Raw genomic sequence first — 21,999 nt, 5'->3', positions numbered from 1 at the left:
ATGTTATTGGATTAGGCCTACTTTAAATTTAAATGTGTCACCTACAGCTAAATTGAACAATAAATTATTACAAAGTATACAGAGTCTTCAGGCTTGGTAATTTAAATTGTATTCAGAGCAAAACTGCATGGAATACTAAAAGCTATTATGTGATGATAAGAACAAGAAGCTCTGATAGACAGTGAAAGACAGAGGAAGAAAGATTTCTTACGTTGATCCCTAACACACTGAGCAAAAGGGTCGCCAGTAAAACCAGGAGCACAGCTGCAGATGGGGTTGTGATTGACCACTTGGCACCTGGCATTGAGCCCACAAGTGCCAGGACAAGGGTCGGCACACTTCTGGTTGATACAGGCTCTGTCCTGAGCACAGTCGGCACTGACCATACACTCTGGTCTACAAGCTGGGGGAGTTCCCACATAGTTGGCTTGACATGAACACACAGCGTGACTATTGACTACTCGACACTGACTATACGTCCCACATGGCGATGGTTCACAAGGGTTCTGAACTACTTCAGGCATTGCTATAATTTAAAAAAAAACATGCATCAGACCACAACAGCAAGACAGTGGAACAAGAGGAAATAAATAATTAATAATAGGAAGATTATTATATTATTAATATTCTAGTTATCATTTAGCAATTTTATTACCAAACATTGACTTTTATAAGTGCCTTTAAATTGGATTAAATGAGGTATTAACCCTTTGATCTCTAATAGACAAGACATTGGTTTCCACAACAACCCAACTAACTAGGTACTAAACCTTCACTTTCAACTATTGATGCGAGTACAACTCAACAAAAACGGCTGAAAGCTATAACTGACATGTGCTGCAACTAGAGAGTCAATTTTAGAAGCACTATACTTGGGGTTACGGTTAACCAGTGTTGTTATTGCATTGATCTTTTGGGTTTAATCTAGAGCCCCAGCTAGGAAACAGATCCTAGGACTGAGGGTTTGAATCTTGTCTCTATTGAGTGTGGTGTGCAACTCAGGAGTTACCTGACTGTAAAAGAGCTAGGTGAACAGCTTGGGTGGAAAATAATGAGATGTTTGGAGTTTTCTAGAGCTGCACCTCAAACTAGGCATTTTGCTTCATTTTGCTACTGTGTGTGAGTTCACCAAAACTTGTGACGGTTCTTAGTGTGTTTTATATTCAAACTCTATGTTTTGTTTTTGTGTTTTGTCCAACATAAGAGTTAGCTTCTAATAGATTTCTGAGCATTGGGGAATTTGTTAGCATGTAAGCAATATACTAAATGAAAGATTTAATTAAATTGTATGAATTTTTTAAACCATTTAACTACATTTGTAGATGAAACTCTAATATGCAAAGTACAGAAAACTTATATATGAATTCTGAGCATTATAAATACTATTTAAATTTCAACTGGGTACAAGAGAACAAAAAAAAATACAAAAAAATTTTAAATTCATACAATGCCATGAATTCTCAGGTAATAGCATCTTCTTTACATGTAAAAGCACAAAAACTAAGTTCTAAAACGAAATGAATAGATATTGAAAATAGAGAAGATAGAAGAAACAGCTTACGAGGTGGTTGGTGGCATGCACTTAATGGGTCTCCAGTAAACCCTGGCAAGCAAGAGCAAGACGGGGCATGGTTGATGACACGACACTCTGCGTTGAGACCACAAGTGCCAGGACAGGGGTCTCGACACTTGTTGTTGACACAAGCCTTGCTACGATCACAGTCAGAGTTGATGACACACTCAGGTCTACACCCAGTGTACGGATCTCCAAAATATTCAGGTAGACAAACACACGACCCGGCACCATTGCGCTCCTTACACACTGCGTTGGCTCCACAAGGCGAGGGATTGCAAGGGTCTCGTGGCCCTTCTGTCGGAGGAACTGTAATAAATACACAAACCATGTGTTAACTGACCTCGACATAGCAGTTTTGGAACACTCAACGGAATCAATTTGTAATGTGCTCTTACTTTGTTGTATTTGTGTGCAGCCAGCAAACGGGTCTCCAGTGAATCCCGGTTCACAGGAGCATTGCGGAGCGTGATTGACAACAACACAAGTTGCCCTGGTCCCACAAGATCCTGGACAAGGGTCGCGACACCTCTCATTCTGACAAGCCAAGTTGCCTGGACATTCGGCATTGATTGTACACTCCGGGCGGCAGTTGGGGGGGCGACCCACATAGTTGGGGAGGCAAGAACATGCGGGATTGTTGGCAACCACACGGCACTGAGAGTTGGGTCCACATGGTGATGGCACACAAGGGTTATCAGGAGTTCTTGGAGGTGTTGGTACTAAAAGCACAAGCAAGAACCAAAGATAACCAAACATGCAAACAGAGAGAAAAGACAGAAAGAAATAACATATACATACAAGAGCTTATTTTATCAGAAAAAAACTACTTAAAAAGAACAAGATAGAGAAAATGTATTATCAAAAGTTGATATTTTACCTACTTCTGTTAAATATTTATTCATTGCTATTGTAACAAATCTAGTAAAAAAAAAAAAAAATAGTTTACATTGAGTATGATGGTGAGTTATCTGTATAGGTTGAGTTACGTAAAACCACTAAAGTCACTTTGTGATAGTATAAATTGGTATCGGACATATTTTTATATGTACCTAACATTAAAGGTGTTTCAAACAGTACAGATTTAGTTTTATCTTATGTGTGAAAATATTTTTGCAATAAATTTAATAGCATATTATTAAGTTATAACACAAAAAAATGGCATTAAACATTGTAATCCTTAGATCAGCAAGTAAAAGCAAAACCAAATAAACAATTATTAACATTTTATATGATTTTAATATGTGATTTCTGAAATCATTAAAATATTTTCTTCAGAAAGATCAAGAAATGAGTTGGAAGGATAAAATCTTAAAATGTACTAAAGTTTTTAAGTAGATAGAATTATCAAGATATGAAAAAGAGAAACATAGAACAGAAAAGAAAGAGAGGGTGCTTACCCTCTTTTAAACATCTAACAAAAGGATCGCCAGTAAAACCAGGAGCACAGCTGCAGATGGGGTTGTGATTGACCACTTGGCACCTGGCATTGAGCCCACAAGTGCCAGGACAAGGGTCGGCACACTTCTGGTTGATACAGGCTCTGTCCTGAGCACAGTCGGCACTGACCATACACTCTGGTCTACACGAAGGTGGAGATCCGATATAGTTAGACTGACATGAACACACAGCGTGACCGTTGACAGGACGGCACTGACTGTACTGCCCACATGGAGATGGCACACATGGGTTCTTTGGCTTAGAAGGTGAAGCTAAAGAAAGAATAGAAAAGAAAGATGATAAGCAGTAAATAAAAAGGTGAACTAAGTATGAATATAAGAAAGTGAGCACCCTTTTAGACGGATGCTCAATTAAATGCTAATCAGATAAGTATAACTAAAGCATGTACACTACTGAATAATGCAAGATTGTGTAGAGTAAAGGTTGGGTGTCATTAATTAAAACCTGTCATTGAGATAAAGTTGTTCATTACATTCTGTTAAATTAGGCCTACCTTTTTAAAATCATTCGACAACTTTTTTGTCCATTAATTATTATAACAGTAATTTTTACAAATACATTACTTTCATGAGCCATGGAAGGAACTGTTTAAGAGATTTAATTTAAATTTTCAATAAACTTCCATTTTACAATTTAGAGATTTATCTAAAATGTAAAGAAATTATTACTTTAGTTTAGTTTTTTAGTTGTTTTTCTTTCATTATAAATGTGAATAGTTTTGGTACACATTATACGTTTGGTAAACTTTTAATTCAGATGGGGCTTCTTTAGCTGTAGGTTCATTTATAATAATTATTTTTTGTTCGATTTTTCGCTGTATCAAAATTGAAAAATATATTGACAATAAAATCTATAGTGCCACAATATTCTCATATACACAGTTTGAGTGCTGAAAAGTTATCAAGCACTAGATTATTGTCTATAATAAACTAATTGCTATAACTAATTGCTTTCAATTAAAGTTCAAAGGTTGTTTCCTCAAATAACCATATTTTGTTTGGTAAAGGAAGTTTTTATATGTGACCAATCAGTGAAAAATCAGATAAAGCAAACATGCAAAACATGCTCAATTGAAGTTCACACTGGAAAAGTACAGTAGAAAAAGAAGGAAATAAAATCTTACGAGGAGGAGGAGGTGGTTGCCGGCATGCACTCAATGCATCTCCAGTAAACCCTGGCAAGCAAGAGCAAGACGGGGCATGGTTGATGACACGACACTCTGCGTTGAGACCACAAGTGCCAGGACAAGGGTCTCGACACTTGTTGTTGACACAAGCCTTGCTACGATCACAGTCAGAGTTGATGACACACTCAGGTCTACACCCAGTGTACGGATCTCCAAAATATTCAGGTAGACAAACACACGACCCAGCACCATTGCGCTCCTTACACACTGCGTTGGCTCCACAAGGCGAGGGATTGCAAGGGTCTCGTGGCCCTTCTGTCGGAGTTACTGAAATGGTCCAGTTATTGTTAAATATCATAAAAGGAAATAAATATACTATTACTTACCTTCATCTAAGCCCTCCAGGTGTTGAAAATACACTGCTACTTTTACCTACCTTTTTTTTATATCCAGCTGAAAATTAAATGGCAGAAATATCAGCAGTTAGCAACAATAAAAAGGTTTCTATATGATAGAATTGGCCATATACATAGATAACCAAATTTAAATTAATATTTAAAATATTACAATGGTTTATATTTTTACTACACTAAAAGTTTATTTACCACTAGAAATTGATATATATTTCAATTATTTTGAAACTACCTTAGAGCGAATAACTAGGATTATAAGAAATTATTATTTTTTTTTTAACCTGTACATACAAGTTGGATTATACTTTTATGTGGGTGATAAAAATCTAATAAAATATTTTAGATATAGATAAGAAGGAAAAACTAACAGATACCCAGCATAAATTAGATTAAACATTAAAAATTTTTTGTTGAATGAAGTGAACAAGCTTACTTTGCTGCACTAAAACACATCCAGCAAACGGGTCACCAGTGTATCCCGGCTGACAGGCACATTGGGGAGCGTGTTTGACAACAGTGCAGGAGGTCTGGGGGCCACACGAGCCAGGACAGGGATCTTGACAGCGCTCTGACTGACACGCTCGGTTACCAGGACACTCGGCATTGATGGTGCACTCGGGGCGACAGTTTGGTGGGCGACCGACATAGTTGGCCATGCACGAGCATGCCGGGTTACTTGCCACCACTCGACACTCGGAGTTGGGGCCGCAGGGCGAAGGCATGCAAGGGTTACTGCTCGGTGTAGGTGTGGGCATAGGGGCCTCTGTACATGCAATGAAAGAAACACATGCCAACAGATTAGATCATGCAATGGGTTAGTGACAGCTATGGATGACAAGAAGAAGTGAGTTTATGAATAGTATAATGTTTAAAAATGCTAAGTAAATTTGTGTTTATTAAAAAGAGGAAAAATAGTTAATTGTAATAGGAATTAATTAAAATTAATAGGTTTAATATTAAAACTGTTCAAGTTAAACAAAGACTATTTTATTTTGAGAATTATGAAAATTATAAGTTCTAATGATAAATATAAGAAATAATCACCGGTATTTAAATAGTATACCAATTTCCACCTTTTAAAGAAAACAAAAAGGAATTAAACCAATTAACAATGCTTTTCAAAACATCAGAGTGTTTAAATGGTTTATCTTAAAACAAAATAATGTTATAAAGGAAGAATTTGAGTTACTGGTAAAACAGTCAGAATTTAAGTAGGTATTTAATATTAATAGAACAGCTTCAATGTCCCAAGATGATATCTCAAATTATAATGGTTCTCTAAAAGTGCTCTTTGAAATAGTTTCTTTTCAAGTGAAGACATTTTTTTGATGAGAAAATTTTTACTAAACAAAAACATGCTTACTCTGTTGAACACATCTAACAAAAGGATCGCCAGTAAAACCAGGAGCACAGCTGCAGATGGGGTTGTGATTGACCACTTGGCACCTGGCATTGAGCCCACAAGTGCCAGGACAAGGGTCGGCACACTTCTGGTTGATACAGGCTCTGTCCTGAGCACAGTCGGCACTGACCATACACTCTGGTCTACACGAAGGTGGAGATCCGATATAGTTAGGCTGACATGAACACACAGCGTGACCACGGACTGCTCTGCACATGCTATACTGGCCGCAAGGGGAGGGTACACAGGGGTTCTTGGGCATCGAGGTCGGTGCTAGATGGAACACCATGCGAGTTAGTCATGCACATTGCCAGAGAAGCTACAGTTTTTGTATTCACAACTGTTTTAAAGTACTTTCTTTGCGTGTTTGTTTTTACAAAAAATCCTATGATAATATTTATAAATTTTACACAGCTCATAGAATGTTTATCTTATTGCTTAACTTCTTGTGGCGTACAATAAAAACCACTAATGAAATAACAAAGCAAGATGTTTTATCTATATATTAAATTGGTAAAGTAAAACAACTGATATTCTACTTTACTGTTATATTATAGAATCTTATCAAACACTAGCAATAAAAATATTGACGCTTCTCTGGCATAATAGATCATTCTCATAGAAATAATATATTAGTAAGCAGTAAATAATGAGTTCAATGTGTAAACGTGTGAATGTTCAAGATTGTGTGGGATTAAATAGAAATTATGATTTGAAAAATAACACTTAGTTAATGAGAAATGAAAAAGGAAAGATAGAGTGTAAGAATATGATAGAATAATAGTGAGCCACCACTATGTATCACTATGTAAGATATTTAAAATCAGTTTTCTCATATTGAACACCCAAATTGATGTAAGCATAAAATAAAAGAAGAACAACTTGAGTTTTAATTAATATATATTTTTTGACCGAGAGACACTCATATTCAATTGATTGACCCTACTAGAGATATTTAACCCATTGACCCTGGAATATTTATTTTTAGGTTACTTCCTTTTATGTCTTTTATCATATATGTATTTCAACAATATGTCCATACTCCATAAAAAAGGAAAGAAAAATATTAAAAATCTGTGACCCTCTTCTCTATACATAATGTAAAAAGAAGCAAAACATGTGTTGTGTGCAATCTGCAATCCCTATTAAACTCAATAATGTTGTCAACTCCACACAATCTGGACACCAATTAACTAAGGTGGGCCCTACAAATCGGCTAAGCCATCCATTATTAGGCTTAATATGGATTGCAGAAAGTACAGGATTTGAACCTGGGCATGTAGAAAGACCTCAACGTCAGTGTGGATGACAATATGTCCAAACACGAAACGTGCCGCTATAAATAAGCACACTAGCGCTTCCAAGTGAAATTCAAAGAACTAATACCAGAAGCTATACTCGGACTTAGGTTTAAGTGTTAAAATAGATAAAAAAATTATAAGCTCAAGTTTTTTATAAAATGGAAATTAGTTTGAGAATTATTGCCAACTTTTTAAAAATAAAAAGACACTATCAAGGGATTGTTTATATGTTTAGTTTAAACACTTACTTAGGAACATTATAGTGGCTTACGTAAAATATGAAAAGCATGGAACATATGTCTTACGTGGAGGGGGAGGTTGTTGACATGCAGTAAGAGGATTCCCAGTGAAGCTGGGCAAACATGAACATGAGGGAGCATGATTGATGACTCTACACTCAGCATTCTGTCCACACATGCCGGGACACGGGTCTACACATTTATTGTTGGCACACGCTCGACTGCGGGGACAATCCGAGTTGAGAACACATTCTGGCCTACAACCCGTGTACGGGTCACCCGAGTAATCTGGCAGACAAGCACATGCTCCTGCACCATTACGCTCTCTGCATACTGCGTTGGCACCACATGGCGACGGGTTACATGGATTGCGAGGTGCTTCTGGTGTTGGGGCTAAAATCATTGGACCAACTTAAACATACAACAAATATGAACATAATTTAAATTCTTCTGGAACTGTAGAGCACCAAAGCTGTCTCATTCACTTCATTCAATGATAAAATCTGTTGACTAATTGCATACTTAGACTTTTAAAGCTGGGTTTTCCTAGACGCGGAGTCGGCCAGCGGAGAGCGGACAACGGAGAGCGGAATTGAAATTAACATGGCATTCCGCTCCGCTGCTAGGAAAACAGTAACATTAAATTACCTAAGACAAGCTGAGTCCGCTCTCCGTTGTCCGCTCTCCGCTGGCCGACTCCGCGTCTAGGAAAACCCAGCTTAAAGTGTTGGTGAAAGTAAAAATGGAAAGTCAAACTAATCTTGGTACAGTTTGTGTAAGTTATGTAAGTCAGATTAATTGTTTAGTAGGCTATAAAAATTAATCCAGATAAAAGTATACTTTACAAAATAATTGTGGTATATATAGAAAATGGTTTTGATTACAGTACACTAAGTTGGCAAAAAAATACACAAAATATCCCAATAAATCATTTAACCTTACAGGACAAAAATGTAAAACCAAGCAGGATGTTGTTCTAACTTGGAGCTGGAATGTTAATAGCTCTGATCAACTGTCGTTAGCAGGAGGTTTAGTCTGGTAGTGGAGTTAATGAACGACAGAATGCGGACCAACCTTGTTGCACAATAGAACATCCATAGAATGGATCGCCAGTATACCCATCTACACACGAGCAGACAGGGGAGTGCTTGATGACAACACAATGGGTGTGGAGGCCACAAGAGCCAGGACACGGGTCTTTGCATTTCTCATTCTGACAAGCAAGATGGCCAGGACATTCTGCATTGATGGTACACTCGGGCCTACAGTTTGGTGGACGACCTATGTAGTTGGCCAGACACGAGCACACAGGGGTGTCCCCTACAGAGCGACAGACGGAGTTGGGCCCACAGGGCGAAGGCACACAAGGCTCTCTGCTCTCAATCTGTGGTGTTTCTACATAAAGCAAACAACATGCTGTAGCGCCATGCAAAGAGTGTGCAACATACTTTTACCTATTCAACAAGAAATTAAATAAACCAAGCAGAAGAGGTAAAATTGGGAATGATGAAATAAAAAATTGTTGCAAAAGCAAATTAATAAAATTTTTCATTATTATGAAAATATTAGAAAAATTTAATTTTTTTTTCAAACTCAAACTCAAATATCTTTATTTTTGACAGTCGTTACAAACTGCATAATAGCGTCAACAAAATTTCTCTTACAAATAAAAACAATATTTCTTATGGATAAAATCTAAAAACTAAAAATCATTGATTTCTTAAAAAGTCTTCTACACTGTAACAACAGCGTGGCAAAAGAAGACTCTTAACCCCTTTGCAAAATTTGTCCACACTATTTTCCATCTTCAGGGGAGCGGGCAGTGCATTGTCACAAAAGGATTAAGTGAATCGATAGCTTTTAACTATATAACATGTTTCTTCTAAATGTGAAATATGTAACTAGTCTCTTGGACTGTTTTAATAAATAAATTTATTGAGTCAAGATTTATTGCCAGGTAACACCATACATGTGTTCTAAGTAGTTTTATTTTTTATCTCAATGATAGTTTTTTTATTGAACAATATCTAAATAAAACTGGAGAAAACAGCTTGATGTTTGTTATGTTTTGACAAAATCACACTTGGTTTTGGAGGCCTTGGAAAGACATAGGATAGTGAAAGCTTAAATAATATGTATATCTATATGCACACACGAGCTGGTACTAAACATCTGGTTTAAAGATGATAGGCTATTATCTCAAAACAGTTAATCAACTCATCTCAACTTTTTTCACTATCTTTAATTATATTTTATAATGATTCTGTTTCAAAATATAACTGCTAACTATTCTGCTATTTAGTGCTATTTTTAAAAGTATCTTGCTTGAAAGTGATAAAAAAAAATATGAACATTATTTTCACAATTTTTTAAAATTACAAACATTGACAATTTTCATACCTAGAACCCCTTTTTTTTAGTCAAGAACTTAACATGATAAGTAGGCCTACTCATGCTTTAGTGAAATTTTTTCAAAGAAATACCAACATATAGCCACCCCAAAGCAGTACTCGTAAGTATAGTCAAAACATCTAAAAGTATATGCAAATGCAAACAAATTCTAATGCGTAATAACAGTACCAAGCACATGCTTACTTTCTTCTTTAAAGCAATGCAAAAATGGGTCGCCAACCAAGCCAGCAGGGCAGCTGCAGATGGCGTTGTGGTTGATGACTTGACATTTGGCTGCCACCCCACAGGTACCAGGACATGGGTCAATGCAGGACTGAGCCACACAGGCCTTGTCCTGGGGACAATCGGCACTGACCACACACTCAGGCCTACAGTGAGGTGCGCTGCCATAGTAACCGGGCTGGCACGTGCAGATGGCGTAGTCGTTGATTGGTCTACACATGCTGTACGGCCCACAGGGCGACGGGATACAAGGGTTGGTCACCATAGGAGGCACTAACAACAGATCAAGCAACCGTCACCACCAGAAACAACTCAAGTCAAGTTTAAGATAGACAAAGACATGCTTCATCACATGTATAGCTATTTGAAATCTGAATTTACATTTTAAGATTGAAAAAAATCTATTTCTTTATTTAATTAAACTTTGGAAGTTAAAAACGTATTTATAAGTAGGAATAATCTCTTGTTTTGTAATGAATAATAATAATTGTTCTTAGTAAAAATTTAAATTAGTTGCCTAAACTAATAATTAGTTATTGGTGTAAGTAGTTTTATCCTTCTTATATTTTATTGTTTAGTAAATTATTAGTTTTTGCAGGGGACTATTTCTCTAAAAACATTATTATTTGTTAGTTATATACAAAAACTGATTTGTTTAAAATCCTAACCGTAGTGTAATTTTTCTGATTAGTTTTAGTATATTAAGTTATTAGGTTTTTAGTTTTTAGTTTGGTCATTTTAATTTTACAGGTATTTGTCATATGAAAAATAACTTAACTTTGTCATATGAAAAATAACTTAACGCGTGGTTAGCATATTTTAGTGAAATCTTTTATCAACGGTTTCCAACTGTTCAAACTTCAAACCTAATACAGTATTGAGATTTTGTGAAATGGGAAGAAGGTTACGCATAAGCCAAATGATGCATGCTGAAATGCTTACAGTATTCTATAACTATGGGTCTACAGGAAGACAAAGGGTCCCCAGTGTGCCCGTGACGACAGAAGCAGACAGGCGTGTGATGACTGACGTGACACTCGGTGTTAAGGCCACAAGCTCCGGGACAAGGGTCTCTACACTTGTTGTTGATACAAGCCCTGTCCCACGGACAGTCAGAGTTGAGCACACACTCGGGCCTACATCCCACATTGGGGTCTCCGAAGTAGCCTGGGGAGCAGGTACAAGACCCCACTCCGTGACGGTTCTTGCATACCGCATTGGCCCCACATGGAGTAGGGTGGCAGGGGTCTCTCGGGGTCTGTAGGGTCACTTCTGCCACGCAATCCACTGTGCATATATAATAATAATACTCTACAGTCAAATTTAAGAGAATAATATGTGGCAAGTATCACACACTAGAAGCTGAAATAGATGGCTGAAAACCGATGTCTCTATAATTCTTCCCCATACAAATTCCAGACAGCCTGCTCATGATCAACACAAAGTCAAATATGATAACAAAAAATGTGATGTGTTTCAATAACAATAGCCAACTGAAAAAAAAACAAAAAGGTAAATCCTTACGTCGTGGAATACATCCAGCAAAGGGATCCCCAGTCATGCCAGGAGGACAGGCACATACAGGCTTATGGTTGACGGGTCTACAAGTTGCACCCGGACCACATGAGCCTGGGCATGGGTCAGTGCAACGCTCCTTGGTACAGGCTCGGTCACCCGGACACTCAGCACTGATGGAGCACTCCGGGCGACAGTTGGGAGGTCGACCGATGTAGTTGGGCAGGCAGGTGCATGCAGGGTTGTTAGAGATCACTCGGCACAGAGAGTTAGGGCCACATGGAGACGGCATGCATGGATCTGTGGGTGGCATCACCGGACACTCTAGAGGAAGGTTCACAGACAGAGACAGAGATAGAGAAGGTTAGATGATATAATGTGTGAGTGTATTAGATATGACATGATACAACTTGTTGGATTGTTATGACTTGTGTCTTAAATTAAGATATGAGACATCAAGATCCTAAGTTATGAGAAATTTAGTTGTTAAATAAATTGTAGCCTATTGTTTAAAAGCATCTAGAAAATTTCACTAAAAATTATTTAAAGAATTATTGGACAAAAACAACATTCTCAACATTTATAAAAAATACTGTTTAATTAACATGAGTTTTCTTAAATGTTCGATGATAATTGTATTTCAGATGGCAGCAAATCCAACAAGTTGTTTAAGAAATGTGTAAATGGTAAGCAAATATTAGATGAAATAGAATTGATAAATTTTTAGTAATTTAATTAATTAATCAGTTAGATGTAAGAAAAAATAACCTATATTAGGTGTTAGTTTTAAAATATAGTATAATATATAAAGAAGTCCAAGATGATAGAAAAAACTAATTCAAAATATTGTTTTTGTTAAAGAAAAATTAAATTCAAGAATAGCAAAAACACCAGTTAGAAAAAAAGCTTACTATCAGGCCTTAGACAGCGAGAAAAGGGATCCCCTGTGAAACCAGGATTGCAGCTGCAAATTGGAGCGTGGTTAACAACTTGGCAGCGGGCGTTTGTGCCGCATGTTCCAGGACAAGGGTCCACACACTTCTGGTTGACACAAGCTCTATTGAGTGGACATTGAGAGCTGACGACACATTCCGGGCGACAGGTAGGAGGGGCTCCAACATTGCCAGGCTGACAGGAGCACACAGCTAGGCCTGCGTTGGCCCGACACATGCTCATTGGCCCGCAGGGACTCGGGATACAAGGGTTCACCTGCCTCATCACCACTGCAGAGTAGTTATGAGGATGAAAGTTAATGGTTAGAGACAGAGAAGAAAAAGGCAGAGAAAAAAAATGTTATGTTACTTTACTATGCTCGGCAAGTTGTAAAATGATTATAGATAGAATACAGACAATCTTATTAATCATAATCAAAGATATTTATATGGTAACAAATTTGATAAATGTCATGTCAAAAACAATAGGTTATATAATATTCTAATGATGCAGCAAACGTTCAGACTAAGTAAGTATCTAGCAATTTGGATTTGTTAATTTTTCTTTCAAAATAGCAATATTATTTATGTTTTGATTTTCTAACAAAGTTTTTTTTTAAATTTTTAATTAACTATTTAATACCAAACTATTTTCTCAATGGAAAAAACAAAATCAAATTGTTAAAAAAATATGAAAAAACTAAGTAATATTTCTTGCCTCAAAGTTAGTAGTGTTAAGTGTTAAAAGTAGATGAAGAATGAGGATGAAATACAAGTTAGTAAGCTTACTAGTGGTTTGAGGAATAAGCTGACACATAGTCATAGGGTTGCCAGTGAATCCAGCCACACACGAGCAGAGGGGGGTGTGGTTGATGATCTGACATTGAGCATTGACTCCACACATGCCGACACAAGGGTCCACGCAGCGATTGTTGACACAAGCACGGGACTTGGGACAATCTGAGTTGAGAACACACTCGGGCCGACACCCGGTGTACGGGTCTCCTGAGTAGTTGACGCGACAACGGCAAGACCCTGCCCCCTGGCGCTCCTTGCACACAGCATTGGAGCCACAGGGGGAGGGGGAGCAAGGTCGCCGGGTCTCCTTACGTCTAACTGTAAGATTTAATGTGCAGTCTAGTACAAGTACAGTATGAGTGTCACAGTGGTAGACATTTCTAAGTTTGTAAAACATAGTTGATCAGAAATGATGAGTAAAAGTTCAAATTAAATTAAATAAACACAGTTGTTTACCTTATTGACCCTCTCACATTAGTTGTCAAATATATAAATGTAAATTAATTGTATGGTAAGGTAAGATAAATAACTTGTATAGTATTCGTTTGGTCTAAAAGGGTGACTATCAGCCAACCAAATGGAAATTAAAGCACTAAACTAAGATTACTTGTAATTAATTTTGATAGCAGCAGAACTGTGTTTAATGACAAATAATAGCATACAACACTACATACCTCATCAGACAATCCATAACTAGTAGAGTTTTGTGTGGAAAACTTGCTACATTCTAACTTACTACATATGTTTCATCAGTTATTATGATAACAGTATATAAATGGAACATATTTATAAACAATAGAGTAATAGGGCTACTATTTATGTAATAAGTTCAAACATAAAAACAAACTGAGTGCACTTTTTTAAGATATACAATTATTTACTGTATTAATAAATAATTAATACATACTAAATAATTGTATACTTTAATAATGGGTACTCATTTATACACATACATATATTGCATAAAAATATCTTTACTATAGCCTATTTTATAAAACTTAAAACATTTTAAATGTATATTACACATACTATTTTACAAGTAAAGAAACTAGATTAATGCTCTGGTATACATTACCTCATAAGTTTGTTGAAAGCCTTTCTGAAAACACCTCAATTTCACACCAACTTACAAAAATGGTTTGCATGCAAACATGCCACATCAGCTGAGACTAACTACTATAATGGCATTTAACAAACACAAAACAGCTTGTGGTAAGCAAAAGTAAAATATTTGACTAAGTGACTCCTGTAAAACACACACATTCAAAAGCTATAATATAGTGCCATAACAAGAAACATACCTGGAGTCGGGTTACAGCCTGAAAACGGATCTCCTTGGAATCCAGGATTGCAAGCGCAGACAGGTTGATGATTGACGACTGTACACTGTGCGTTGAAACCACAAGATCCTGCGCATGGATCACGGCACTTGTTCTGTACACAGGCTAACTTGGTCGGGCAGTCTGCATGGATAACACACTCGGGTCTGCAATTGGGAGGAGCCCCAAGCATTCCTGTCAGACATGAGCATACAGGTCGCTTGTCCACAACCCGGCACTCTGCGTTGGAGCCACAGGGTGACGGCATACAAGGGTTGATGGGCAGCGTTGGTACTTTGGGAGCTGGAAACATCACAGATTGAATGAACCTTTGGAGAATATTTGAAATTCTTTGGAAGATATGGTTTAGTTATCATAGTTTATAAATATTTTTTAGAAAAGACAAGTGGCTAGTTAGAAGTCATTTTGAAAAGGAATTAAGTTTTGCTATTGCATGTTGCATGACTCTGAAAATCTTAGCTAGCTTAAGAAATCTAGAGTCTAGGGGCTTACAGATACAAAAATACTATTTTTATGATCTTTTATTTGATTACCATTTCTCTGATGGGGAGGTTGAGCTAGATAAGTATCAGGTTTAAACATGCAAGGGGCTGGTCTATGGGTTATAATGCAGATCTTAAAGGGGTGGCCAAGATTAAATCCGGACAGTCACCGATAACTTTTAAGTTTTAAGTTTTAACTATATGATAATGGACTGATTCAATTGTTTGGAACCCAAATAAAGCTGCATAATCTACCTGTCGAAATAAAGGATGTGTGTCTCACCCAAAAACCCTCTTTGTAAAATTGAAAAGCTTTATGTTGTTGCAACTTACAAATTGGTTTGTGTATTTTTTTTCAATTAGTAATGTACTGTATAATAGTGTTACGTCACAACTGAACTCAGATATGTAATTGTTGATATACTTAAATGTTTTTCTAAATTGGAAGACTCCTCCACTAAAGCAATACTATAATATAATTTAGTTCGACGATTTCAGCTAATAACATTGTACTTACAATCTTCCACGCATCTGACAAACGGATCCCCAACCATCTTTGGTGGACAGCTGCATATTGGGTTGTGGTTGACCACCTGACACCTGGCATGTAGCCCGCAAGTGCCGGGACAGGGATCCTTGCACTTCTGGTTGATACAGGCTCTAGTCTGAGGACACTCGGAGCTAGCGACACACTCGGGCCGACAGTTGGGTGGGCTGCCGGTGTATCCAGTGACACAAGTACACGCTGCATTACCATTCAACACTCGGCATTGACTGTTTGGACCACACGGACTCGGATCACATGGATTGCGGGGCGGTGCCACTGCAACAACATCAACATGGCTATACCATAGGAGCCTATATGAAGAAAGTATTGTTTTTGCCAAAATTTTCGAGTTTGAGTTTTGGGTGGATAACTTATATCAGTTTTAGGTGTCCCTAAACAAACCCAAAAAAGTTGTTTTCAAGGCAATGTATGTGTGTGTGTGTGTGTGCGTCTGTATGTGTGGACCACACCTGTGGTCTGATTTTGATCAAATTTGGTATGTGGGTACTAATTCATGGTATACCTCCTGGCCTTTTTATTCATTTTTTTCAATTTGGATTTTTAATGGTGATATTTCCATAAAAACCCATAAAATAATAAATTCTAATTTTCTAAAAATTTAGCATGAACGATTTTTATTAAAATTTATCATGTTAAGCTCCTTTTGACTCTGAACAAGAATGTATAACCTCAATTGCTGTAAAAATTAAGGTTCAATAGTTATTTTAGTTATTGCAACTTTTGTAATTTTCCCCATTAAAATATACTAATTAATGGAAAATTGGGTTAAGAAAAAAACTCAAATTTTTATTAAAATTGTATGTAAGTTCTAATTCTTTCACTCTAAATGTGTTGATACAAGCCCTAGTGCTGTAATTATTACGGTTTAAAAGTGATTACAACTTTTGTGATAAATTATCAAAGTTACTCTCACTGTTTACCCATGTGCAGGGTTGTTTAGCATGCTAGAGGGAGAAAGTATGTGTCAGATTAGTCATAGTCATAGTCAAGAATCTTTATTCATAGTATACATAGTTGTACATGAATAGTGTCAAATAAGTTAAAACTAATGCTTAAAACTATGATAACACCATTTTCAATTTGTCTAAAGAGTACAAGGACAGGTCCATTAAATATGGATACAATGTAATACTGTTAAACTGTATACATTGTTGGTTATAGTCTACTGTACTATTAAAATATGGGAGATTGCTAATACTGTTTAATTATTTATGGTTGAAACAACTTCATGCGGGATTATTTTTACTGTTTTTAATTTAAAAAGTTTTTACTACAATAAAACTTTAAACCAGATTTTATTTTACCTGGTATAACTTCTTGACGGCAGGACTTGAAAGGGTCTCCAGTATATCCGGGCATGCATGAGCAGACAGCAATGTGGTTGACTACAGAGCACTGTGCGTTGATGCCACACAGCCCTGGACACGGGTCTCTACAGTGGCTAACTAAACAAGCCAGGTGTGAGGGACAGTCTGCGCTGATGACACACTCCGGTCTGCATCCCCCTGTGTACGGGTTACCCTGGTAGGGAGGGATGCATGTGCATCTAGCCATCCCATCGGGACTCACTGAACACTGAGCGTTCTCTCCACACGGTGACGGGGAGCAAGGGTCTGTTGGCACTGGTCGTTCTGCAAATATTTCATTTATAAGAGACTTACCATCAACTAGAACATTTCCTCTGTACTTAAGAGCCTAGATTACTTTCTTTGCTAAATGAATATTTATGATGTTGTAAAATATTATCTTTGGGTGGTTTTTAACAAACTACAAAAGTACTAAAATATTACATACAGTCCTCTGTAAAAAATTAAAGTTTGAAAGTAAATAACACTAGTTAATTATGTCATATTAAGATAAATAAAAAACAATACAGATATTTTTAATGATTAATATTTATGACAATATTAATTCAATTGGTTGGGTGACTCCAGCCAGTAAATTATTTTTATCTTTCTTTATTTAAAGTTTTTTTACACACCTGCTGGTATTTTGGAACATCCTATGAAAGCGTCTCCTTGGTAGCCCAGGAGACAGCTGCAGAAGGGTGTGTGATTGACAACGTCACACTTGGCGTTGAGACCACAGCTTTGTTTGCAAGGGTTGCGGCACTTCTCTTGTATACACGCCTTGTTGTAAGGACACTCCTGACTCATAACACACTCTGGACGACAGTAGGGCGGAGTGCCAATGTAGTTAGCACTGCATGAACACACTGGTCGTCCTTGCTTTACTTGGCAGATAGAGTTGGGACCACAAGGAGATGGCTGACAAGGGTTACCTCCTCCCGGCACTTTAGGCTCTTCATCTGAGGAAAACAATTTTTTTTTAATATTCTAAACATGATATTCTTTGGAGATTCCTCTCAAAAGAGGAATTCTTTTAGATTGAAATGGTTCCTCAACACAAGAAAATGAGGAGCCTAACTATTCATATAATTCTCAATTTGTATTTGTTATAACTATGTCTTGTATTCTATGTAATGTATATTATATGTCAATTGTTATTTTGTTGTATTGTTGAATGAATATTTTGAATTTAATTGAATTGAAAAAATACTAGGCAGTACTTCTTTGCAGTACTTGATAATATGATTTTGATTAGATAAGCATGTGGATAAATGGAAAATGATCTAATTAGGATAGAAAAACCAACCTTAAAAAAATCAGAAGTATTTGTCAATTAGTTGTCTACATTATTAAAAGAATTTTTTGGATTTTTGTGAGCAGCCCCCTAAATATTTGTTTTCATAGACATATTGGGTATCAATTTAAAGCTCTTATCCTCTAGATGTGCCTTTTGCGAGTTTGGATGATATCCCGTGAAAGCTCTTCGTCCTATAGGCTTTTAAAATTTCATAGTTTGTGCTGAATTCTATTGTCAATCATCAGAACTTTTTCAAGTTTACATTTGTTTACATCAAAACAGATGGCCATGATACAATTTTGTTTACATCCATACGAAAATGGGGTTATCTGTAGTTGGTGATGTTTTAGTTTTAGGGAATTCAAGTAAAATGTTGTAATGTTATTTGTATAAAATGTAAAGAAGAAAATGACTTGCGTCAGATTTTGTGTTTTCATACTTTAATACTTTCAGTACTTTTCATTGAAATGGCGACCATACACAGTAGGTATTTTAAGCCAAGTAGAATGGAGATGATTGTAGGATGAGTCTTGAAGCGATCTTGTAGTCTTGTTAGTGACTAAGGCCGACTTATTCCTTAGACACAGCTGTTAATTAATAGCACATAGTATGTTTTATTGATGGTTTTGGGAATTCAAGCAAAATATTGTGATGTTCTTTGTTTAAAATTTAAAGAAGACTTTGATTAGATTTTGGTTTTTCATAGTATGTTTTATTAGCATTTGTAATTTTAATTTTTCTAAGATGCCTCGAAGAGATCGCGCACGCAATGAAAATAATAGGGCTTGCAATGCAAATAATAGGGATATGATGAGAAATAATAATTTTCACCCTTATCAACTATAAATCAAATATATCACGGATTTTGAAGTCACGAAGTGGCGCAGGTTGCTAGTTACAAATTAAAATACTTTAGTTGCAGCCAACCTGAAATAATATTACAATTTGCTAAGTTTAGTTTTGTTTCATAATTTATTTAAATGAATGGGAGTTACAGTCTGATTTATTTGCCAAAACAGAAAAGAATTACTCACCAACGGGTGCAAGTTGACAACTGGTGAAGGGATTGCCAATGAATCCAACAGGACAGCTGCAGATGGGATTGTGATTGACCACAACACATCTGGCATTGAGTCCACATGTTCCAGGACAAGGGTCCACACACTTGTGGTTGATACAGGCTTGGGTCTGAGCACACTCGGAGCTGACCACACACTCGGGCTTGCACACTGGTGGCACTCCACGGTACCCTGGCAGACAGGAACATGCGGCGGCACCCACAGGTGTGATGAGGCACCGAGAGTTAGGACCACAGGGTGATGGGTCACACGGGTTACCAGGATGTCCCATGTCACTAATAGTCGGGTATTCTGGAAAAAAAACACATTTTGTTCTCAACTTATAATCAACTGTTAGAAGATAGGTCCATATTACTTAAAATTCAATCAAAAGTTATTCTAGGCTAACAATGTATTTCTTCACATATTTTTATCTTATCAAATAATGGTTCATGACAAATTTCACAAAAACATGTTTTAGGGCCTATCTATTTATCAAACCAATTTTTGGCTAAATTATATAAATCAATAAACATAAAAAATCTAGTGAATGAGTTTTAAAAACATTAAATTTTAACACACTAAATAAGAAAAATTACCTGGTCTGAATGGGTAGCAGGAAACAAATGGATCACCAGTGTGGTCTTGAGGACAGTAGCAGACAGGGACGTGATTGACGACCTGACAGTGAGATCCGATGCCACAAGCGCCTTGACACGGGTTCACACAATGGTTGTTGACACACGCTTGCTCAGTGGGACAGTCACAGTTGAGTACACACTCAGGACGACATCCAACGTAGGGGTTACCAAATGTTCCTGGGAGACACTTGCACGTCACCATGCTATAGCTTTCATGGCATTGGGCATTTGGTCCACACCTTGTACGGGAGCAAGAGTTGGGCAGGTCCACGGCGTCTGGAGCAACACAGGCGATATATATTACATTTAAACAGATAAAAATATCTAAACAATAATAAAAACAATTTCTTTCATACTTTAAGAAGAAATAATAATAGTCAAAGATAAAATCTAATCAGATATCTTACCATAGAACCTACAAATTAATTTTCCATCAGCTGATAACACAGACTAAATATATCTGATTGGTGAAAATGTAATTTTATATAAAAATATGACACTGACAGTTTTTTATCGTTTTAAAGTTACCGTAAATATCTATATCAATAATTCGTGTTCGAAGCCATTTTTGTGTAAACATTACTCCTACCTTATTTGTAGACCAATTTAAACGTTAAAAAATTAAACCAATGACACTGACTGATTTTTATCGTTTTCAATTTACCGTGAATATATATATATATTGAATACAGAATTTAATGACATTTATCAATTTAGTTTTTTAAATTGATTCTATAAGAAAACAAATTGAACTGAGCAGACTTGTAAAGTAATTTACCTGGAGGAGGCGGCACACAGTGTTCAAAAGGGTTGCCGACAAGTGGGTGAGGACAGGAACATATTGGGTTGTGGTGGTAGACAGAACATTGAGCGTTGACTCCACAAGATCCAGGACATGGGTCCCGACAGCTCTGACCCAGACAAGCCTTGTCAAACGGACAGTCTGCATTGGTCAAACACTCCGGGTAACAGGCCGGGTCATAGTGGGAGCCTGGCCTGCCACATGGGTCACACATGGCCACCATCGGCCCATAGACGTTACATGTAGCGTGCGGGTCACATGGTGATGGGTGGCACGGTAAACTGGTGTTGGTTCCTACCACTATAACGGGCTCTGCAAAAATCAAATCATTACACATAATAGAGCCAGTTCAGTACCATAATATGAACTAAACACTGCTTTCAAATCAAAATTTATAAATTTGCATTAATATAGTTTTTCGATAGTTTTAAAACAAAAATTTTACTTTGGTATTAGCCATGCAAAACTGCAAAATAAAAGAGGCATTTTATATTTATTTTAGCGAATTTCCCTATAGGGAAGTAGCTATTACCGTAGGTCTCATAGTAAGACTTAGGCCCGGGACCGATTTACTTTTTCATTTTAATGTCCCCAGAGGCCAAAAATACCATTCGTTCAAATTTTTATATATGTATATATATATATATATATATATATATATATAGATTTATATATATATATATATGTGTCCGTGAACACGATAACTTGAGTAATTTTTATCCGATTTTGATGAAATTTGGTTTGAAGGTGTAAGGCGGGATAAACTTGAATGAGTTTGCGATCCAGCATGATCGGACCATGGGAACAGGGTTTTATGGGGGGTTTTATGGGGTAAAAATTGGTTTTACTCACTTTTTACCCTCAAAACATAAAATTTCCCAATTTTTCTCTAAACCTTCTTAAAGAGCTTGAAAAAACAAACAATTCAGTATATCAAAGTGTTTTTGTACGGTTATTGGTTACGGAGAAAACTAAAAAAATGGTAAATTTAAAATTCCCATGTTATTCTTATGGAGAATATTGTCAAAGGTTGTAGTTTGCTTGTTTATGGATATATTTTGATCAAAC

At 36.7% G+C, this 21,999-nt stretch overlaps 1 protein-coding gene across 4 annotated transcripts in view; it reads right to left on the bottom strand.

The window, feature by feature from the left end:
• The window catches only part of LOC128991085 (uncharacterized), a 346,794-nt gene that overhangs the window by 153,923 nt on the left and 170,872 nt on the right, over positions 1-21,999 (bottom strand). For 2 of the 4 annotated variants that reach the window (XM_054413851.1, XM_054413972.1), the window contains exons 23-37: positions 20,908-21,243; positions 20,088-20,405; positions 19,465-19,800; positions 17,766-18,092; positions 17,089-17,415; positions 15,734-16,039; positions 14,696-15,016; positions 11,092-11,436; positions 10,111-10,422; positions 8,590-8,910; positions 4,158-4,487; positions 2,974-3,285; positions 1,972-2,295; positions 1,562-1,882; positions 212-526 (exon numbers count right to left, since the gene is read on the bottom strand). In XM_054413851.1, the coding sequence (XP_054269826.1) occupies positions 212-526; positions 1,562-1,882; positions 1,972-2,295; positions 2,974-3,285; positions 4,158-4,487; positions 8,590-8,910; positions 10,111-10,422; positions 11,092-11,436; positions 14,696-15,016; positions 15,734-16,039; positions 17,089-17,415; positions 17,766-18,092; positions 19,465-19,800; positions 20,088-20,405; positions 20,908-21,243 (4,851 nt within the window). Of the gene's footprint in view, positions 1-211; positions 527-1,561; positions 1,883-1,971; positions 2,296-2,973; positions 3,286-4,157; positions 4,488-5,006; positions 5,337-5,936; positions 6,249-7,581; positions 7,909-8,589; positions 8,911-10,110; positions 10,423-11,091; positions 11,437-14,695; positions 15,017-15,733; positions 16,040-17,088; positions 17,416-17,765; positions 18,093-19,464; positions 19,801-20,087; positions 20,406-20,907; positions 21,244-21,999 lie in introns of all 4 variants that reach the window. The other 2 variants (XM_054414044.1, XM_054413932.1) reach the window with 2 other exon arrangements.

This window comes from Macrosteles quadrilineatus, unplaced genomic scaffold (assembly GCF_028750875.1).
Source record: "Macrosteles quadrilineatus isolate MER2022 unplaced genomic scaffold, UCM_ALF_1.0 Scaffold_1__1_contigs__length_201487025, whole genome shotgun sequence".
NCBI classification, from domain to species: domain Eukaryota; kingdom Metazoa; phylum Arthropoda; class Insecta; order Hemiptera; family Cicadellidae; genus Macrosteles; species Macrosteles quadrilineatus.
Note: the sequence above shows the minus strand (reverse complement) of the source record. Positions and strands in the feature narration are given on the sequence as shown.